The sequence below is a fragment of the Parus major genome, chromosome 10 (genome assembly GCF_001522545.3).
Source record: "Parus major isolate Abel chromosome 10, Parus_major1.1, whole genome shotgun sequence".
Taxonomy (NCBI): Eukaryota; Metazoa; Chordata; class Aves; order Passeriformes; family Paridae; genus Parus; species Parus major.
The window spans coordinates 18,755,707-18,777,766 of record NC_031779.1 but is presented as its reverse complement, the minus strand read 5'-3'; the positions used below and the strand labels follow the sequence as shown (position 1 = coordinate 18,777,766).

The window sequence follows — 22,060 nt, the reverse complement described above, 5'->3', positions numbered from 1 at the left end:
TTTAGGACTGATAAGTATGAACTGTAATAGTGTAAAGAAATGCATGTAATAAACACAGAAAATAATAAAAGTTACTTACAGGAGCAGATTTTTTCTTAGTTATAAGTGGCAGTCTGGTCTCATCATTGGGATGTTTTAAACCAGCTTTATTATCCGTGTTCTCTGGGTCAAGCATAATTTTAAAATCCATTTCCACCTGCTGCTGAAATATACAATAGGGATAACCTTAAAATAACTGCACCAGGGCTGAAATGTTTAGAGGCAGAAACTGGTTAACATGTTGTAAATTTGCAAAATGATTAAATTAATATTATTTGACTTCACACAGAACTGGACAAACCAACAAAGTGCCTTTATTTAGATGGAAGACTTTGTAAGGACTTGAACTATTATCCACACAGACACTTTTATCAGACTTTGTTCAATCACTTCACTTCCCAGCTCTGCAATTTCCACACCTGCACACTTTTGGGTTAAATTAGGAGTGGGAAGCCCAGTCAGGATTGACTCCCTGGCTCTGTGTTGTGGTTTGCACGCTCCTCACAGAGGATAACACAGATCCAGTCCACCCTGGCTGGGTCTGGAATTCAGGAATTGCTGCCCTGATGGACCACAACAGCTCACTGCAGGCACAGCACCTGATTATTAGTAAATGAGGAATTAAAAAATCCTGATAGTAATCAGAATTAAAACATAGTTCTTAATGTGTTCTGTGATCTGCATGAAATGAGTTCAGCTATTCTGCTAATAAAAACCATGATGATTTAAATCCCAGTGGACAGAAAATTACAAGTTTCTTCTTGTTCTAAGAAATACCTAAAGCATACCTGTAAAACCCAGAAGGATGCTTCATGTTTTTAATACAGTAGAAGTTTAAGTTGAAAATACTTTGGTGCATATTCTTTTCTATCAACATAAAAATAAATCCAGGAAAATTCCAATTTTTACAAATAAAATATGCCATAAAAAGTTCAAGAATCATTAGATGTGTACTTGAACTATTGAACAACTGTGTCAATTTGTGAAAGCACCAAAAATGGTTTAATTTATTTATCTGCACTATATATTCTCTCTTCTTTTGATGGTAATTACAAGCAAATGTATCAATGAGATGCTCATTTAGATTTGGGGTTGTAAGAACACAAGTTATTATCCAAGCCAATTACTCTTTTACCCACATGGCTGCACAGAGACAGAAAGTTCAATTTTCACCTCATCAGTGCTTTTGTGGTATTTATTTTATTACTATAACACACCGTAATGCAGGGAGGAAACTGCTGATGCTATTAAAAAAATAGAATTGGGGGGGAATTGAGCACCTTTCAATTAAAACAGGAGATGATTCCCAATGCAAACTCCTCACTCAGGCTGACAGGGATGTGATCAATGCACGGGGAAAAAGTGCCACACAGGATAACAAGAATTGGAATTATTAATAAAAAGACACCTGATAAAAGTGGCTTTGTCAGCCTGGAGTGGGAAGTGCCAATTCCACACCTGCATGGATGGAATCTTTCCCAAATGAAATGTAATCCTGGGCTGGGAGAAGGTTCCTGCCTCAGCTGCTCCTTCTGCTGAGGATTTTTTAACGCTTTCAGTCGTGGGGTGTTATCAAAGCCTGGATCCATGGGCAGCCAGAGCATTATGGGATGCACAAGGCACGGAGCACTCATGGAATGTGGGCCCTGGCAGAACAATCAGGGTGTGATTTCAGACCTGAGAGCCCTGGCACACACGTGGGGCTGATTTGCTGCACCTCTGGACAGTCACGGGCTCAACTCGTGGCAAGACCAGCTGCTTCTGACAGGCACCAAAAGGGAGACTCCTGATTGAGAGAGAAACAGGCAGTGAGGCTCCTAAAAATTACTTGGATTTTACCTATTAAACCCACTCTGCTTTCATCTAGCTCTATCCAAATGACTGTGTTTTTATTAAAATTTGTGTTTAGCAAAAGTGAAATCACAGGAGTTAGCAGAGCACTTCTGGAGCCACTCAGAATTGCATTCACATTTTTATTTTTTTTTAAACTTAAAATCAAAAGTCACTTTGATTTTAATAGGAAATTACTAACTTTTTCTAGGTCAATACTCCCATTTGCTTGACATGACTATGTCAGCTCAGTTTTTGTGTCTTGCTGCAATAAAATATCTGTTTCACTTACCACTTAGGGGGCTCTTTGGAATTTTCTTCTTTATTACCAGCTGAAGAAAGAGTTAACTCTTGGCCATTTACAACATTTATATAATTTTCAGCGTGTTTCTGTTAGAGGGGAAAAAATTATATTTAGCCTATTGCAAAGTTATAAAGGATATTAATTTTATTTAACTGGGTTCATTAAGCACTCCAGGTCTTTGCTTGACTGAAAAGTTGATAAACTTTGTGCCTCTGTCAGACTTAAAATCTGATTTTGGCTTATGGGCACAAGATCAGTTAATTCTGATGACCCAAAAAAGGGAGCCATAATTCTGAACTGTAATGTCTGAGTAATCTCATCAGCTGCTGATTGGAAAGGGCTCTTATAAGACAACAAATAAGTGGCCCAAGTGTATTATTAACACAGACTTAAAAAACGGAATCATTTTCTGGATCTGCTCTATTTTACTTACTCTCAGCCCAAGTTCAGTCCTTTCAGTTGCTTTTCTGAGGTCACAAATATCCACGGCTTCTGCATCTCCTTTCAAGTTGTTTTTTTCCATTTTAAGCTTCTGAAGGTCTTGAATCTAAAAAGCAAGTTAGGACAAAAATAATACCTGTAACCAAACCCCATGGGGTTAGGTAGGATTTAATTCAAATTAAATTATTCCTAAATACAGGGAAAAAAAAGATCCATGCGACTTCTGCACTATTATAAATCAGAGAATACAAAGCAAATGACTTGAAGTCATTGATAGTAGGAAAGCTGGAGAAACTCAATTTTAAAACAAACCTCACGAAGCAGTGACAAAAACTTCAGGATTGAGATTTAAAAGAGTGATGTTTCCTCACACATCTCACACTCATGGCACAGCTGCTTTCACAGGGCAGGGATCTCAAAAGCCTTTAACGAGAGATAGAAACTCCAGGTAGCCTGTGAGGAGAACACACCGGCGCATGTCAAAACCCTGTATTTTTGTTAACTAAGCACTTCCAAGGTCTCAAAACCCGCAGTATTCACAGTCCAAGCGCTGTTCCGACACGCACCAGCCGCTGCCCCTCAGGCAGGGCCGAACCCCCGGGCATCCCCCGTCCCCTCAGCACAATCGCGCCTCAGCCGAGAGCTGACCCGCGGTGCTGAGGGATAACCCGGGGTGTCCTGGCTGCTCTGCCGAGGCAGGAGAGGCCGGTCCGGGGAGGGAAGTGCCGGTTCCGGCACTGTCCGAAAGCACCAGCCCGTGCCGGCCCGGCTCCGACCGCGGCCATGGCGGCACCGCCGCACCCGGCAACGGGACGCGCCGGCCGGGCCGCACCATCAGCCCCGCAGCCAGAGGGGGGACGGCGCATCCAGCGGGGGCCGAGCCCGCGCTCCGCCCGGTTCCTCCCGCGGCCGCCCCCCCCGCGGGCAGTGGTAGCGGCGCGGCGGAAGGGGCGCGGCGCGGGCGCCATGGCGGCGGGAGTGCGGCCGCTGGCGCTGCTCACCAGCTGTGCCGCGGACTTCGCGCCCGAGGAACTCGTCAAACGTGAGTCGGAGCCGCCGCGGCGTCCAGGCGGGCGGAACCGGGGGCCGCGGCCTGCCTGCGCCCCGGGAATCGGGCTGACAGCGGCTCCCTCCAGCTCCGGCCCTCAGGGGGGCTGTTTTCCCCTCAGGATCGCAGTTTTCTTCTCAGGGTCGCTGCCGTCCCCTCACGGTCCCAGTTTTCCCCTCACGGTCGCTGCCGTCCCCTCACGATCCCAGTTTTCCCCTCAGGGTCGCTGCCGTCCCCTTAGGTTCTAGATTTTCCCCTCAGAATCCCGATTTTCCCCTCAGGATCTCGGCTCTCCCCTCAGGTTCTCGTTTTTCCATCAAGGTCGCAGTTCCCCCCTCAGGGATCACCCCCAGGGCAGCCACGCAGTCCCCGACCCCTTGCTGAGGGTGTCAGGAGCCTCCTTAGTGCTGTAAGGAAATCATTCACCGGTTTCTCAATGCGGAGGGACTAAAAGGAAAAGCTAAAAAATTTGTCTGTTCTGCAGCTGGTAGAATTGCAGATTACACTTCATACCGAATACATGGAATTAATTCGGTAGGAAGTGGTCTTCCTGGGAACCACTTGCCATTTTTATGGCTCAAAAGGGGAACACAAGAATAAGATCTGATAGTGGAGGAAACCGTAGTGGAATTTCTGGTAGTTTTAAAATCGGGGGACTCCAGGAAGAAGCTGTTCAGATATTGGTGAGTTCCCCGTGTTAGGACAGCCCTGGTTTTTAGGGAATTCATGAACAGTTTGCTGTGCTCACTGAGATGTAGAACTTAACTCCCTCATCCCTTCTCTGCATTTGTTTTTGTCTCTTTCTGAGCAATTCTTCCTTAGGACCTCACCAAGCATAGGGCTGCTCCCAGGAACTGGCTCCCTCCACCTCATTAAAGCACATTTTAAAACAAAAGTCACAGTACAAGATCTTCAGTCAAAGGCTTTTCTGTCAAAACAGCTGCGTGACACTGAATTATTTAAAGATTCCACACAAAAAAAAATATTATTATTATTAGCTTATTTTTGAGGAAGGTATAAGCAAATTAGACTGATTTTTTCAAGATTCCTCTAGGCTTCCCCTTTGATTATGTTGTATAGTGAAATGAAGCAGGTAGAAAAGGTAGGTGAGCAAAAAGCTATTGAATCTGAGAGTCATACAATTTAAGCTCAAATTTTTTTTAACTGGTACTCACTTTGAAATGTCTCAGCTTCCACTGCTCCCAGTACCAAAACTGGAATCCTGTCTGCATGTCCTCTGACTGGGTTACATTAAAATCCTCCTGAAAGAAATCAAATCATTTGATAAAATAAATACCATCAGTATTTTACGTCCCTGCTTTGTATAACAAGTGAAATTAAATCAGATGCTGCAGATTGTAAAATGTTCAAGGACACACTGGCAGGGACAGGGCAGCAGTGGGAAGGATTTGGTGAAACACCTTGTCAGAACTTTCCAGGTCAATTCCAAGACTTTTTCCAGGGTTTTCCTCCTGTTAAATGTAAAATGGCTTGAGGATGAGAAGCAGCTGATGGTACATTTGCTGATATAATTGTATTTGTGCAGGTTTCTGAATGTTTTAATTTATGGGACACTGTGGCTAAACAAGGCTGTTTAAAGTGCTCAACATCGATCTGCCTGTTATTATTGTGATATATTTATCACAAAACAGCAAATAAGATTGGCTCAGTTTTCATGCTGTCTAATGTGATTGTTCTTCCTTCTGTTTTTGGGTTTTTACCACTCCCCTCCTCTCCCTCCCCTGCATATTTGGGTTCTCTTTACTCCTTGGTGTAATTTTAGGAGTATTTTTTATGGTTTATTCCACCAGGTGGCTCTCAAGGGCCAGAATGTGGGAACTACTCAGTGTACCTGACAACTCTGAGATTTGGGAGCATTTAGGGCATTATGTTCTTAAAATATCTATTCAATCTGTTCAAAAACACCAGGAAGAGTGGTCAATACCTTAATCCCTTTGGGGAAAAAAACCCACAAAAATAAGTTGTAATAATTAAAAAAAATATTATTAGGCAATGTGCTAAAATTGCTTAAATACCACTTGTGTGTTAGAGAACAGGGCAATTATTGCAAGAGAGCTACATGTGGTTCTCTGATTATTTAAGTTTTCTGAAAAGTTATTTCTGGTCTTCAGCTCTCCTTTTTCAAAAGTTTTTGCACTTTCAGAAGACTTACTAAGATTCAGCATTAAAAATGGGATGTGCAATTTTATAATATTGCCATGTCCTCTCTTGAGTTCAAAATCATAATCTTTTCTGCATGATAAAATATCAAATTAAAAGTCAATAAAAGAAGCAAACATTTTTGTAAATAGCTAAAAATATCAAAAATATTGGTCATAACTACTGCCTGCTTTATTAAAATTTATAATTACTTGTGAGTGAAGAAGGGACACAACAGATGAACTTGCTGAAAAATAAGCCAGTGACTGATGCCTGATGAAACCTTTTCCTCTGGAGAGATTCCAGAGAAGTTTGGAAGTTCTGGAGCTGTGTGACACCAGCCAGGATCGGTTACTGGACTGAGCCATGAACTGATCTCGTGTGTCAGTTGCTGTTTGTTTTTTAATGGGTTTCTGATACAAAAAGAGCAAAATCAGTCCTGGGGTAAACTGGAGAAGGGGAATTATCCAACAAATGTGGTGATCTTAGTGCAGGACAGGGCTTTGGAGGTTATGACCCAGGGATGATGCTGGAGCAGCCAAAAATGGCCTCAAATCATTCCCTGTGATGAGGCAGCTTGTGCTGCTCCAAATGCTTTTATGCAGTGTGGGACACAAACCCAGCCTGTCTGCAGCCACTGCTAACACTGGGAGCCTCATTCCAGAGTGGCCAGCAGGCACAGGATTCCCCAGGGGACCCTGAACTCTGCTGGTTTGGGTGACACCAAGCAGCTCTGTCAGTGCTATGGAGTTTTCCAGGTGTGTTTTTGGCACCCGTGGAGCTGCTGCTGCTGGACCTGGCTCCTGCCATGCTCACACAGTGACTCACGTGGCTTTCCAGGCTCTTTGCATGGCAAACCACTGACACTTTCAAAGGCTGAGCAGTTTCACATGAAGAAGGAGTCATAAGGGCTCACTTGGACAAGCCATCTTTTGCCATATTAATTTTCTAGGAGTTTATTCTGATCAATACTCTCTAAATTAAATACCAAACTATTCTGGCTGAATTTTCTGCTTTCATTAAAATCCAGGCTGTCTTGGAAGGAAATTTCTGGAATGCTGGTGTGGTAAATACAGCCCTTAAAACTAATTCCAGCATCAAATGAGAACTCAGTTTGAGTTGCAGTGTATATTTCTTTTGTAGTCTCTGCTTGTTTGCTCTGAAGACCAAAATCTAGTTGTTCCAAGTGACTTTTCTTGGAGGGAACTCCTGACAAGCTGCTCAGTTTCCTGCCAGGAGTGATCAGGCTGTTGTGCAGCAATTTCTTACAAACCCACAAGCAGCCTGAGACACAAGTCTAAATCCTTTCCCCAAGTTCCTGAAACCCTTTGAGTTTAGTGTGCAATATCCATTTTTACTTGGAAAGAAGTTTCACAGGGAATTGGCAAAAATCTCAGGATGAAGGATGGGTAATCAGCAGCACAATGGGATGAAAGAAAACCCTTTAAAATACAGGAACAAGTAGCAGGTAATAGGAAATGGGACATGGCCTCATTCTAGCAGTGCTTTGAGACCTAAATTTGTCCATGAACTCTTCTAAAAAAAAAGTATCCCTTACAAAGCAAATGCGAAATTCCTATCAGCTTTTGAAAACCTTTTATGAAAGTTCTTTCCCTTTGTATCCTTGTTAGGGTGACTGACTCAAGTGACTTTAGAGCTGATTTTCTTCCTCACCCCACTTTCCTCCCTCAGTCTTACTGCTTATTTTCTGGGTTTCAGTAATTTCTGTGGACCCTTTTATTCTTAGCCTCTTGTGGCATTGACTTGTAATTCTGTTAGCTCAGACTGATTTTAATTTAGTTACTTATTTTTAACTGTCAGAACATGGGTAAAGGGAAATTTATATCATACTCAAAATAAAACCTCTGAGAATACAAAGCTCAGAATCCAGGTTGGTTTGGTGGTGGCTCAGGATCATTGTTCCCCAGCTCCAAAGTGAGGTGGGTAATCTTAGCATGGAATATCACCTGATTAAAGACCAGTTACTCTGAAAAATAATTGCCATCCAAAATAAAATAAAACTTGAGCCTGGAAAAATCATTTAGATGTGCCACTTCTTATTTTAAGAAACCCAGAGAGGAGACTCCTGTTTCATCCTCTTAAGTAGGAAATGGCTACAGGTTTCCGATTCCAAGGTCACATTTCTCCCCCAGATTCCATCTCCTCCTCAGGGCTGCAAATAATCCTGGTTTACAGCTCTCCCTGCCTTGTGCCCTTGTGCTCATTCACCAGATCTATTCCTCAGATTTGCAGTTTAGTTGTAAAAATCACTGCAGCCTTGGCAAGGAGGTTTTCCTGTCTTTATACTAATAAGATACAGATAAATTCAAATTCATCTCCAGACTATTTGGGGAACAGCCTGTTCCAGCAGCTCCAGGAACTCTCTCTCAGTACCTTAAAATACAAATCCTTGAAAAGCCATGTACTTTATCCTTTAACTCTTCTGCTGCCCAAGGCAATTCTGCATGACTCAGTCCATTTTATAAATAATTGACCTGTGCTCCAAAGTGTCCACGAGTTCATCCAGCCTGAACAAGATACCCTGGCCTTTCCCTCAAGGAATAATGGGATGCTCTGCTTCCAGCTCTAATTCAGCTCCAGGAGTGTTCCTGGGAAGGTTCCTGCCTTGAAGGGCTTTTGGCAGCACCTGAGCAAAGCACTGGATTTTAATGGTTGAGCTCCTACATGGAATTTAATGGGAATTAAACTGAATTGTAGGAACTGGGTTTATTTTCTCATTAGTTGCCTTCAGGTTTTGCTCACAGTTAAACAGATCTTTACATCTCAGTGAGCATACATGGTTGTAATAAAGTTTAGGTTTTTTCTCCATACATCCTGTTCGCAGGTACTAAGTTTGAGGTTAACATTTGAAAAGCCATTTCCAGGAAAACAAAAGGCTTTCTGCAACTCCTGGGCCATATTTTATACTGAAAATTAGAAAATAAACTATTTTGAAAGCTAAGCAGTAAAATCTGGGACAGAGTAACAAATGGAGTTGAATTTTTAAAGATCTTGATTATGTACTAGTTTATTATAGTAAAGACAGATCTGCATTAGCACTGTACTTTTCTAGACAAATTATTTTCTTGATGCTGGTTTTACCCTCCTCCTCATGCATTTTCTCTCCTACAGGTATCACAAGAAAAGATGACCTTACTGTGGGTGCAATAACAAGTGGAAGAGTGAATTTCTACCCCTGGACGATAGATAACAAATATTATTCTGCAGATATCCACCTCTGTGTGGTCCCAAACACATTCCACGTGACTGGGGAGATTGCTGAGGCTGTGCAGGCATTTGTTGTGTACTTCGACAGCACAACAGTAAGGCTCTTCTGCTTCATCCTCCTGCTTCATCCCTCATGTGGCTGCCTTATCACAGAGAGAACCATAAATCACATTCTCCATCCATCCCCTTTGGGCTGTTCTATTCCTTGGCAGAAGATCAGTGTTAAATACTCAATATTAAATTTCCCTGCTAACAATAGCAGCAGTTTCCTTCTCTTGTACTACTCTCCTCCAGCTGGAAGAGGGGTTTTCAGGAGTCAGGATGCCACCGTGGCAAATCCAGCTCAGCATCTCCAGCTTTATTCCTAGCTGGTGCTGCTTCTTAAAGGCTCCTTTAGGACAGACAAAATTTAGGGAGCTAGACATAAAATTCAGTACATTTTACCCAAAATTGCTTCTACTAAACCAGCAGCAGTAAAAACTGATTTAGCAGAAACCAGAAAGGTTGAGACAAAAAAAAAAAAAAAGCCTATTTCTTTATATAATTCAATTTTAATACCATTAAAAACTGAAGTATTGTAGGATGTATTTCAAAGAATTCTTTTCCCCTGCAGAAAACTGGACTGGAGGGGGTCTCTGAATGGCTTCCCCTGACAGAAGAGTGGCTGCCAGAAGTGATGATCCTGGTTTGTGACAGAGTGTCTGAGAATGGTAGGAAACCCAAAGAACTCCCATCCTCACTTAGAGCCATTAACCTGCATAATAATTGACTTTCTAATTACATCAACAATTGCTTCTCAGAGTCTGGGTGAGGCTGGCCTGGAGAGCTGATAGAGCACAGCCTGGTGACTCTGGGAGCTGAAACCTTCAGTGGGATCTGGTAAAAACTGAATCAGAATTTTACCTGATTGCTCAGCTCTGTGTCCTGCCACTGCAGGGGCACGAAAAGGCATTCCTGCTGCTGGACCCTGCTGAAAAATGGGGGGGACTTGGTTGCTTAATTCAGTTTGGAGATTGAACACAGGTTTGCTGTGGTTCTAGACAACAGCACTGGGAGGTGCAGATGTGTCCCTGCAGCTTTATTCAGTATCAAACCCAGACTTGACAGAAGTCTTCATTCACACTTACATTGTACCCTCTGCAAAACCATTTGGTTCTGTTCCTCAGTTCCAAGGAGGAGTGCAACTCTAATTTTGGAATCCACAGTGAATGGAGGATCCATGCCAGCTGCTATACACTTTCCCATACACTCCAGAACAAACAAACTGCTTTGAGGGAATAAAACACAGCTAAATATTCTCATAAATATGCTGATACCAGTCTCAAATCTGCACCTTTAATACCCATTTTTGTCTCCCAATTTAGGTGTAAACAGACAGAAAGCTCAAGAGTGGTGCATCAAACATGGCTTTGAGCTGGTGGAGCTCAGCCCTGAGGAGCTGCCTGATGAAGATGGTAGGTCTGCTGCTTCTCTTGCCATTTTGAGAATGAAAAAGTGCCCCAAAATATCTTCTGAAGAAAATAATGCCCCTTGTAATTGTTGATGTACCACATGATTACAGCATGGAATGCTCCTGGGTGGTGGGGCTTAGTCTCAGCTATAAAAGGTCAGGAGGAGGAGGAGGTTATTTCCTCTGAGAAATTCCATTTGTCCCCTCCCAAATCCAGCTGCTGTTTATGCAGCACCTACATAAAAATAATATCTGCTCCTTTTGCTGGCACTGCCCTAGGACTGTATTGATACATCAGAAGTTTGTATTCCACTTAGAAAATCTTTGTGCAAGAGGGCAGAAAAATACTGGTTTTAAGAAGACTGAAAAACTATTTTAATACTATCTTGGTACAAACAGTGACATGATAGGCTGAAAATGGCAGGTTGTTAAAAACATTTCAGAGCAACACGAGCTGTTAAACAGGAAATAAACCAGTTTCAGAATCACTGGTTGCCCAACATTTATAACTTGAAAAAAAAAACCAAAACCAGCAAGAAGAGTCAGAAGTGTGATGTTCCACTCTTGAAAAGTGACTGTGCATTTCCTGACAGCCTTATCAGCATCAGCCTTATCTCCTCACTTCAGTGACACAAAAAAGCATTTACACCTTACCTCTCTGGAATAAAATGAGATAACTGAGTGCATTTGCAGGCTGGAGAGGAATTAGTCACTAACATTTGCTCTGTTTCAAGTTATCCGAGCACATTGCAATCACCAAAAATAATTCACTATAAAATCCTCAGCTAGAACACATCCCACTCCTTTCCCCCCTTTGAAGGCCTACTAAAATTGGATTTTGAGTAGCTGAGAAGTCTCTCCCTCTCTCCACACCATCCTTTAAAAATGTTTCCTTTTTTTCTTTAGTCAAGGAGGGAGATTAACAGATTTGATTCACAGAAACTGGGAAAATCAGAAGTAAAGACTCCTAAGACTAAACAAATACTAAATGCTTTAAAAATAGTAACCTTAAATCAAGTTATTTTCCTATTGAATAATTATTGTAAAGAACAAGCTCTTTACCATTTAAATAATGGGAATAATAACAACTCAGGATGTTAATTTTTTGAATATTGGGATACATGTTCTTTCCAAACTGTTTAATCTGGTAGTTGATTCACTGTGACTCATGCAGAGGAGGAACTGTGTTCCAGTGAGTAACTTATTTACCCCACAAACATTCTGGGTGAGTTACAAAAGGCACAGCAGATGCTGTAAACACATTGGGCCAATCTCTGTTCGAAATTCTGACATTTCAGGCAGCTCATCTCAAATGAACTGGAACTTCTGTTTTGACTCATTGTCAGTTGTTTGCACAGTCAGGACAAGAGCTCTAAACTGAGATTCTTGATAATTCTGATATCAAACCAAACAGCAGCATCACAGAGGATAAAAAATCTGATTTCAGCCTTAAATTCATTTCTAAAGGCAGTTTCAGTTACTGCACGTGTCCCTGAGTCATTTGAGTTTGATTTCCAAACAATCACATTTTGTGTTCAAAGGATTGTTTGGGGGTTTGTTTTTTTTTTTCCCTTTGTCAACCTGCACAAACATGGGAAGCTGACTAAACTGAGGAAATGGGAAAACTGACTTGATCCAAAGTGGTATCAGATCTGTTCAGTAAATAAATTAAAATCTGAATAATGCTTCCCTGGGCTTTCAAGTTCCTGTAATTCCCAGGATTACTGGAACTTTCAGAGATGGATATTGTGGTGACAGTTTTACAATATTCCTTTCCATTTTTTTACAGGCAACACACCCTTTTTAAATGGCTGTATCAAGTTCTTTACTTTTTAATAGAAAAAGTAATTCTAATATCTATTTTCTAATATATTTCTGTGCTATACAGCATTGTAAAAGATCTTGGGGTAAAAGATTCAAGTTCCTTGTCTGTTACTATGAAATTTACTCAGATGTTACTTAATGTAGGCCTCCTGGTAAATATTTAACAAAAAGGATTTAGATCTCTGCAAAGTGCTGAGCTCCCAGTTCATTATTTCTGGAAGCTCAGCCCAAGAAATGAGGCATTAATTTCCATTTCCTTGGCCTCTCATGAATCAAAGGTGAAAAATGTGTGTTTTGTACCAGAATTTAAAGTGATTGTGAGAAGATGGGCCAGGCCTTCAGCCCCACCTCTGGAGGCACGTTACGGTTTTTAGTTACTTTTAGGAGTTTTTAGAGTTGTTCTTTGTGTTTTGGTGCAGATGATTTCCCCGAGTCCACCGGAGTGAAGCGCATTGTGCAGGCCCTCAATGCCAACGTCTGGTCCAACGTGGTGATGAAGGGTGGTAGGTTCTCCTGGGGTCTGGGGGTTATCAGGAGCTCACACTGAGCAGCTGGACACAGCTGGAGCACTCTGGCACCTTCCCCAGGGAACAGGAGGGCTCAGGCATTGCTTTCATCCTCCCTTGATGGCCTGGTGAACTCACAGGCCGTGGGTGAGATCTGTCACAGAATCCTGGGATGCTCTGGGGTGGGAGGGACCTCAAAGTTCATCTCATCCTCTGTCCCAGGATGCTCCAAGCTCATCCAGCCTGGCCTTGGACACTTCCACCCACGACTTCTCTGTGCCAGGGCCTCACTACCCTCACAGGAAAGGATTTCTGTGGAAAACTTCCTCCTGCTCCAGCACCTGTTTCTGTTCCCTCTCTACTTTAACTTGCACTCTACCAATAATTTGAGTTAAATATTCCATTGATTTTGCAGGTTGCAATGAAAACTCAAAGTTTGTTCCACCAAACTCTAGTAGGAAATAGGTTGTAATTATCAGTTTTATCAGACTGATCCATGATTCAGTGTAGTAGTAAAGGTTAAACTCCACATTTGTTGTAGGGGATTTTTGTTTAGTTTTTTTTAAAAATTTTTGAACTAGGGATGAGAATAGCAAGTGCATAGATGAGATTTGGCAAAGGAGCCGTGTCAAAACATTTAAGGAGTGTTTTTGCTACAGAAAACCCCACTCAAGTACATGGAAACCACAGAAATTTTTGACAAAAGTGCAAAAAATGGGCAACCCCAGATAATTTCCCGAGAAAGCTGATTATCAGGTAGAGGTAGAATTTTGGAAAAATCACTTTAGCCTTAGACTCATCAGAAAAGGAAATGCTGTGGTTGCAAGTGTAGATCCTTCCATTTACTTGAAAACCTTTAATTACCTTTCTAATCACACAAACTGCTGCAGAAAATGTAGGAAGATGAAACTTAAGGAGTGCTTAGCCTGAAATGTCATGTTCACAAAGCCTCATCCCACCACCAGCCTTCCAACACCTCTCTGCTCCCTGGTGTCCCATTTCCCACTGCTGTGGCTTCTCCCTTCCCACAACAATTAACTGTGGGGTGATTTAAAGCACTGAGAGAGAGGCTGCTGTTAATTTCTGTGTCTGCAAGGTGCTTGCTGGAACTCACTAAAAGCAGGATGAGAATTATTAAACTCCATTTTTTAATGCATTAGCTTTTTGAGGACTTCTCATTCCCCATCAGGTAAAGGTGGGGTCTGATTCAGTGTAACCATTACAGAGAATCAGGTAACTTTGGCAGATGGTGTCAGGTTGTGCTAAAAATGTTTTTTTAACAACTTATTTCCTGTATTTGGCAGATGCCAGTGTACAGAACAGCAGAATTTAGTCACATGTTCAGTTCTTCACAGGGGGGAAATTCCTGCACATCACTGGTGTGTTCTGTAAAGGTCAGACTCCTTGAAAAATCCAGATTTTCTCTGCACACAGCGCTGCTGTATCACCACAAACCCCTCAGGAAGTGAGCTATATCTGGAAGGTGCTGCAGCCTGACTGTGCCTTCAAAGGGAAATCATTGAGCTCAGTTTGCTTAAAATAAAACTTTTTACAACCTGTAACATATCTTTTGTTTTCAGCTTCCTCCAGATCCTAGAAACTGGCTGCCATGTCAATCCAACTTTAGCTTTTCCACCTGCAGTTCCTGGCTGGTTGAAAACCATGCAGGGAAGGGTAGTCAGAGACCTTGAGAGAGCTCCAGTAGTAAATGTGTAGTAGCAAATACTCACAGCACTGTTAGGTGTAGCCTTAAGTCTACAGCATTGCCTTAATTCAAAAACCCGTTTCCTTGAGAATTTAAATTTACAGACAGAGCAGGAATAACTTTCTTCAAGCACAAACATCAAACCCCACATTATTTTATTGCATTAAGCCACAACACAATTCTCAAGCTGCAGGTTTTTTTCACACACCTATTAATTAAAATTTTAAACTTCAGGTTTTTTTCCTCTCACCACCAAATGCATTGTTCTCGCACAGATCCATAAAAAATAATTATTAAATGTAACACAGTTGAATTAGAAATGAGTTTACATCAAGTAACCAATGCCAGGAGCTTTGTGAGTAAATAGAGCAGCATTTTCTCTACTCAAAGCCAAACAAACAGTCTTACCAGGAGTCTCCCAGAACAAATCCTGTCTGGAGCTGGTGTAAAGTTGGTTCTCCAGGCCTTGGAGCTCCTTTCAGTCTCTGGAAGAACATGAGGGATTCTCCAGGTAACACATTTCCCTCCCCACAGCAGAATTAAACTGCTCTTGCCTCCTCTGTCCCTGCAAGAACCTCTGTGGCAAGAAGAGAAACCCTTTCCAGCCTTCTAGAAGAGGCTGCTCAGCTTCTTTCCTGCTTAAATCCCAGCTTGAGTGATCCCAGGTGAAGCTGCTCACCTCAGGTGGGGCCAGGAATGAGCCTGGCTCTAATCACAGCCAATTAACCTGAGTTAGGGAGGCCATTTAAACAAACTGTGAAGTGTGATGTGTTAATTCCAGTTTTATGTGTAAGGATCACCATGTGTCAGCTGGAGACAGACTGGAGGAATAATAGGTAAAGGCAGTGGAAAACACTTGGCTATGGAACAGGAATCTGGGAATGCTGAATCCATGCTCAGAGCATCATCATGAGTGATTCCTATGGAACCACACAGAGCATGGAATCTGGAATGGCTTGGATGGGAAGGGCCCTTAAATCCCATCCCACTGCACCCCTGCAGGGACACCTCCCACTGTCCCAGGCTGCTCCAAGCCCTGTCCAACCTGGCCTGGGACAGTCCCAGGGATGGACCAGCCCCAGCTGCTCTGGGCTCCATCGTAGCCACTGACTCCTCCAATAAATGGATGAGCTCATTTTTGGCTTTGCTGCCTTAAGAACACTGTGTAAGGCATCACCCACTTCCTGAATTGCACCCAGAAGTTGAAATGACTTTTACATCCAATAAAAGGAGTTTATAGGAAGGGTTTTTCAAGGGTGTGCCTGCAACCAAGTGTTGTGTCTGCCTCCTCCCTAACCACACATCCAGGGACAAGTAGCTGCTGTTCAGAGATCCCCGCTGCACATTCCAGCTTTTTCAGAAGGGGATGACATTTGTAATAATTCTGGCTGAGGTTCTGTGGTGTTGGAGGAGGGAGGATGGAGCCACTGCCATTTTTCTGTGCAGGACAAACTAATCCCAGCTATGAACGAGGTCCATGATTAGATCACTGCATCCACCCTGCCAGTGTGGGAATGTTCTCTCTCCAGGACATTCTGCACTGCAGTGTCCAACCTTGCTTGAGATGACTCAGAAATTGGCTCCATGTCCATCTTCACAGCTTCCCCAAAGCCAGCTCTCTGCTCAGCCCCATGAAACTTGGGGAAGCTGCTTTGATTTGGGGTGCAAATCCCAAACTTTTATCCTCCAGTTCCTGTTCATTCCTGTTCACTGACCTGACGGACTTCACGGGCAGCTGAACGTTTTCCAGGGAATTCATTCAGCTCCACTGATTCACTTCTTCCCACCCCTTGGGCTGGGGATCTGTTAAAGCAGCAAAAGGGGATAAAGCAGAGCCAGTGGCCCCAAATCCCTGCCAGGGATGGGGCAGAGCAGATCAGGAGCAGGGAACTGGGAATGGGGGCTCAGGAATTCTCTCATGGAGATGTGTTTATGTGAGTGCTGGATGGGCTCAGTTACACATCCAACCCCTCAAAATTAGAGTCTGGAGAAATGGCAAGGAAATTTGGACAGAGCATCCAAATGACATCACCTCAACAGTTGAGTCTAGAGCTTAGTCATGAGTGTAATAATTTAGAACATACTTCTTTTAAAAAGCAATATTAAATCTTTCTTCTGGCAGAAATTATTGTTTCCTGGCTATTTCTGGTACAATAACTTCACATTATTTCAGTTTTAGTTGACTAAAATACAAAGTTTTGCAGAAAAAATCTCCTGAGTGCCTTGTGTAACTGCAGATATTTACTACTCAGTGCAAGGCCAGTTTGTGTTGAGTAGTAAACTGACTTAGAAAAATCTGACTTAGTAAAAAACACCTCATCATATCACCCATTATGCACATATTTTTATATAAAACAGGTTTAAAAATATAGCCAGTTTAAATTAAAAATACTGCACCACGTTTATTATCTTAGATGACTGTTTAGGTTTGAAATCACTTTTTAGGTTGGGTTTTAAAACAGCATTGAGGTACACGCTGGGCCAGCAGTGGGGAGAGCCCAGAGCACCTTGCAGTGAGAAGAAACCCTGGATTTGATGGATGAATCCACCCAGGAATTCTGAATTAAATACTGAACAATTTTCTTTGCCATCATTGTCGTGCTCAGCCCGTTCAGACCATGTGTGAGCAAAGGCTCTCGTTTTCCTGAATCCAGCCTCAAACCTGGTGCTGCTTCCCATGGAGGTTAAACCTGGGCACCAGGAACAGCAAATTCTGCTGCTGCATTTTCCAGCTGCCTCGTTTGGAATTTACCAGCTCAGATCCCAACGGAGCAGACACTTCCAACAAGCTTTAAAAAGATCCCACATCTCCTGTGGCTCACACATCTCTTCCTTGGGGGGAATATTTAGCAGCAAATGTTGCTAATGCAGTTTAAAGCTTAGAGAGGATGTGAAATTTCTTAAAATCTATTTTCAAGTGTTTCAAAAGCCCAGTTTTCCGTAGTGCTGGGAATTAGTCCCTGTCCCAGCTGGCCAGTGCCAGTACTTGCAGTAATTTTGCACTTTGTGCTTTCTTTGCAGACAGGACCCAGGGCTTTGGTCTCCTCAGCACCTTGGCAGGAGCAAACAGGAGCCGTGGCTGTGAAGAGACCCCCGAGACAGAAGTAAACAGTAATTCCAGTAATTCCTGGTCCCTGCTCTGCTCAGGCCCTCCCTTCATCCGTGGGGGGGTGGCTGGGACCTCCCCACTGTGCCACAGAGCCACAGGAAAGAGCACTAAAAGCTCCATTCACGATGGGTTTGATTATATCCAAATTATCCCCTCTTGGGCAAAACAAAACCTGTCATTTCATGGTGTTGTTTGAAAAAAAAAAAAACCCAACAAATCCATCCTGAAACCCTTCATGCAGTGCCAGAAGTGGCTTTTCATGGCACAGGTTTTGCAGTAACACTTGGAGATAAAGTGCAAGGTTTTGAAGGAAAAGCAGGAAGCACCTGATTTGCTGCTGATGTTTTTCATGCATTACTGATACTGAAATAACTTTGTTTCCTGGCAGTCCAACCCATCCCCAGAAGACAGGGAAGAATCCCAGTCCGATGGTGGAGAGGATGGAGCTGGCACAAACAGCCTGGAGCCTGACAGTGCTGCAGGTGAGCATCCACACCTGGCAGGGACGGGCCCACAGAGCCCCTGGCTCCTGCTCAGGGAAACTGAGGCACTGCCAGAGCCAGGGGAGTCCTCAAATCACTGCAGCATTCCAGGGGATGGGAATTCCTTTCCAGCTGTGTGTGAGAGCTGAGTGTTTGCTGTGGTCCCAGCACAGCTCATCACTCTGATTCACTCTCTGGCTGTTTCTGGACAGAGCATCCTGGAATCAGCAAGAAATCTTAAATACTGGATAAGCTCACATGGAATCTATCACAGAATCATGGAATCTGGAATATTTTGGGTTAGAAGGGACCTTAAATCCCATCCCATTCCACCTCCTGCCATGGCAGGGACACCTCCCACTGTCCCAGGGTGCTCCAAGCCCCATCCAGCCTGGCCTTGGACAATTCCAGGGATCCAGGGACAGCCCCAGCTGCTCTGGGCACCCTGTGCCAGGGCCTGCCCTTCCTCACAGGGAAGGATTTATTCCATAAAATTAATCACCACAGTAACAATGCCATGATTTATCTGTATGAGCAATCAGTAAATGAAATGTTTCTTTCTCTCCTGTGACATTGGAATTTGCAAATGGGATTTGCAGCTGTTAAAATCTTGGTTTTCTGCTGAGAAACCAGAATAATTTCCCTTCAACCAAGCTGTATTTCAGATCCCATGCTGGACATGGACATCCAGGAGCTGGCCAGCCTGACCACGAGGGATGGGGACCTGGAGAACTTTGAAAGGCTCTTCTCAAAGCTGAAAGAAATGAAAGGTAACACACCAGGAGAGACGGGCCTGAGCTCCGGCACCTCCTCCAGGGGCTCAGACAAAACCATTCTGAAAACCAAAGAAAACCAGCCAGGAGTGAGTTGGGAAGCTGTGAAATTCCTGTTCTCCTGCCTGAAGTCCTTTAGAAGTAACTGCTCTTTCCATTCATTTCCCCTTCATCTTGATTGTGCTCTTGAAAGCAGCAAATGTTGCTCTGGGAGTTCCCAAACCCAGGTGCAGGAGTTTCTGTCCCTGCTCACTCCTGAGCTTCACAACCCAAATCCTCTCCTTCCCCACAGACAAAGCTGCCACGCTGCCTCACCAACAGAGGAAGCTGCACGCAGAGAAGGTGAGTGAAATCACTAAAATGGGTTTGTTCTTTCCAAGCCACAGTTCCTGCTCCTGGAGGGTTCCTGGATTAAGAGCAGTGAGAACAAACCACACAGTCCTAGGGAAGACTTGTCAGGTATCTCCCAAAAATTACCTGGAAGTTTGAAATGTCAGAAAAGCATAAAATCCTGGAATGGTTTGGGTTGGAAGGGACCCTAAAGATCAGCTCATTCCACCCCACTGCCATAAAAAAACAACTTTCCCTTTCTGAATTCTGAACTGAGAGCCCTGGGGGTGCTGGCCAGCTTCCACAAGCCAATGGAAAAGTCTGGATCTCCTGGAAGATTTAATGAAGCCTTAATTAGCACAGGTTTTGTATCACAGGTGCCTCCCATGACCTGAACCATCATCTCTGTGTTGCTGAAATTCCTTAACCTCAGAGAGGATGTGTTACATTTACAGACCTGGCTGCCAGATTCAGCTGCTGCTCAGTTGCTGCTCTTTGGATGGGAAGTACAAAACCTTCAGTCATTTGATGGGAATTCTCTCCTTTTCCCATCTTTTTTGCCATTGTAGGTGGCCAAAGCCTTTTGGATGGCGATTGGAGGAGACAGGGATGAGATCGAAGGTCTCTCCTCGGATGAAGAAAACTGAATTGCTCTGTAGCTAGAAGTGCCAGAGCAATCCTAAAGGAATGATCCTTCCCTGAATTAGTGTTCATTGCCAAAAATCCCATTTAGCTGTAGCTGCTCCCCTTGGTGACAGCATTCCCCATATTCCACATTCCATCTCCTGGCTCCAGAAGCTTTGTTTGACTGGCCTGTCTTCTCTCTCAGAGGACTTTGGAAGGTGACACGTGTGTGGTTCAAGGAAATAGGGATGAGTTTACATTTTTCAAATGAACATTTTTATGATTTCCTCTCTGGGGTTTAAATAAACAAATGTGCTCCCAGTTATCTCTGCACACAGGGCTGGGGCTTGGGAAGTGACTCCTGAATTCCAAACTCCATTTTTCAGCTGTGGGGCTCTTGGGTGGTTTCATGGAGCTTTTCCCAGTTCTGGGAGCTGGATCTGGATGAGCCATGAGGAGGAAGTTGCTGTGCCAGGGCTGGGAGCTCCGTCCTGCCAAGTGCCAAAGCCATTACAAGTGGCCCCAGGCTCGGATTCTGCTTGGAATTTGCCTGTGGAAGGATGGGGCCTTCCCTGGAATGTCAGGTGTTGTCCTCACTCCCTGGATTCCCATTAGGAACTAAACTGGGGATGAAATGCCGGATCTCTGCTCCAGGGGTGGAATTCCCTGGCCAAACCTCCTGCGAGGCCGGGCAGAAGGCGCAGAGCCCGGGGAGCTCTGTGCTCAGCATCCCCAGCCCTCCTGCCCTGGGTGTGCTCAGTGCCCACACTCCTGTGTGTCCAGCAGCAATTCCCTTTTCCTGGGATCACTTCCACAGCAGCACACACCCTCCGGAGTCACGGACACGGCAGGAAGGTGGAGCCTGGGGAGGAGTGAGAGGAGGAAGGGGAGATGCCACCCTGGCTCCTCTGCTGCAGACACAGGCAGTGCATCAGTGGGAAGAGGATCCAGCAGATTCCCAGATGGAAGAGTCTGGCCCCAAGAATTTTTCCTTATCAATCTGAAAATCCACCCTGTTAAGCACCCTCAGTCAGGAATTTCAAAATTAACTTTTCCAATGTCCCCTAAATTCCCAATTCCCAGGACACGGGTTTGCCATGGATTTTTGATGGGTTTACATTCTGCAGGCACTTCCATAGTCATGGAAGTCAAGTTCCCTTTTAATGATGAAGCAAAGGTTTCTCGGAATGCTGGGAATCCTTTCCTGGGTGAAAACTGCAGCGTTTAAGGACAAGAACTGAAGCCTCACTGGGAGTTTGGGAAGTGTTTCTCAGCTGAAGCAGGAGCAGGAAACACCTGGTTTGGGAAGAATTCTGGAATGCAGGGCCAGCCAAGGAAAGCTGCCAGGGACACCTTCCCAAGGGGGGAACTCTGCCTTCTCCCATTCTCCACATTTTTTCCAGGCACACTGAATGTAACACAGACCTGAAGGTGGCTCATTCCAAGCAGGGAATGGTTTCCATGTTGGATTTTGGGAGATGAAGATTCTTTCTGCCCTTTTTAAATCCTTGTTGTGCAATGGTGATAAATGGCCAGAGTGCCAAGGGAATAGCATGGAGGCAGTGAAGAAAACAAGGGACTTGGACACTTTATAAACCCGTTCCTCAGACATGTGATAGAGATGTGTTTTTAAATTTAATGAGATCATATCAATTAAAACCCAGTGCTTTGCTGCCTTTTTATGAGGAGCAGCAGCTCATTCCCATACTCAGAACTCTTTCAAACATGATTTATTGTAAATATGGGTCTTGTTTGTAGGGGCACAAATCATGGATGCAGGAAGTGTGGCTGGAGACACTGGGAAATAATTTAGTAATCCTTTGAGGTTGTTGTGCTGTGGTTTAAAATCAAGATTTACTTTGCTGGTGGTAAAATTTTTTTTCTGTGGGTTGTTTGGGGTTTTTCTGAAGAGACCCTTTGGTTTTGGCTACAGAATTTCTTTACAAAATAAGAAGTTACAGAAATGAATAAAAGGGGCATTAGTGGAAAAGCAAAGCTGTGTCTGTCACTCAGTTTCTCTTTGTGTAGCAACAACAAAAGAATTCCCAATTGGTTTCCAGAGAATTCCAGAGTGGTTTGGGTTGGAAGTGCCCTCAAAGGCCACCCAGTCCCACCCTGCCAGGGGCAGGGACAGCTCCAGCTTTGACATCCTTGCTCCAGGTGGGAGCTCCAGTTCCAGAGTCCTGGGCTGGCATTCCCAGCTCCAG

The 22,060-nt window shown here is 43.8% G+C and overlaps 2 protein-coding genes across 4 annotated transcripts in view; one reads left to right on the top strand and one right to left on the bottom strand.

Annotated features, from left to right (window-relative positions):
* IQCH (IQ motif containing H) overlaps positions 1-15,080 on the bottom strand; it is a 61,231-nt gene extending 46,151 nt beyond the window's left edge. Inside the window, 7 exon segments of the mRNA XM_033517039.1 lie at positions 80-202; positions 1,717-1,825; positions 2,162-2,259; positions 2,607-2,720; positions 2,927-3,067; positions 4,838-4,924; positions 14,944-15,080. Of these exon segments, the coding sequence (XP_033372930.1) occupies positions 80-202; positions 1,717-1,825; positions 2,162-2,259; positions 2,607-2,696 (420 nt within the window). The 5' untranslated portion in view covers positions 2,697-2,720; positions 2,927-3,067; positions 4,838-4,924; positions 14,944-15,080.
* Positions 3,556-21,848, top strand: AAGAB (alpha and gamma adaptin binding protein). 3 transcript variants are annotated; one of them, XM_015639137.1, is made up of 10 exons: positions 3,556-3,656; positions 8,955-9,145; positions 9,664-9,760; positions 10,415-10,504; positions 12,744-12,827; positions 17,557-17,639; positions 18,033-18,126; positions 18,792-18,896; positions 19,192-19,241; positions 19,799-21,848. In XM_015639137.1, exons 1-10 carry the CDS (start codon positions 3,581-3,583, stop codon positions 19,874-19,876), a joined length of 948 nt encoding a protein of 315 aa, XP_015494623.1. In that variant the 5' UTR covers positions 3,556-3,580; the 3' UTR covers positions 19,877-21,848. The 3 variants fall into 3 exon arrangements, with proteins under 3 accessions (XP_015494623.1, XP_015494624.1, XP_015494625.1); XM_015639138.1 differs by lacking the exon at positions 19,192-19,241; XM_015639139.1 differs by lacking the exons at positions 19,192-19,241; positions 19,799-21,848 and adding an exon at positions 19,280-19,792.
* The last annotated feature ends 212 nt before the right edge of the window (positions 21,849-22,060 follow it).

Excerpts from the sequence above, each read along its gene's own strand:
- AAGAB (XM_015639137.1), top strand. The coding sequence starts at position 3,581 with ATGGCGGCGGGAGTGCGGCCGCTGGCGCTGCTCACCAGCTGTGCCGCG. Across the intron at positions 3,657-8,954 it reads GCCCGAGGAACTCGTCAAAC|GTATCACAAGAAAAGATGAC; the intron begins GTGAGTCGGAGC and ends TCTCTCCTACAG. Across the intron at positions 12,828-17,556 it reads CAACGTGGTGATGAAGGGTG|ACAGGACCCAGGGCTTTGGT; the intron begins GTAGGTTCTCCT and ends CTTTCTTTGCAG.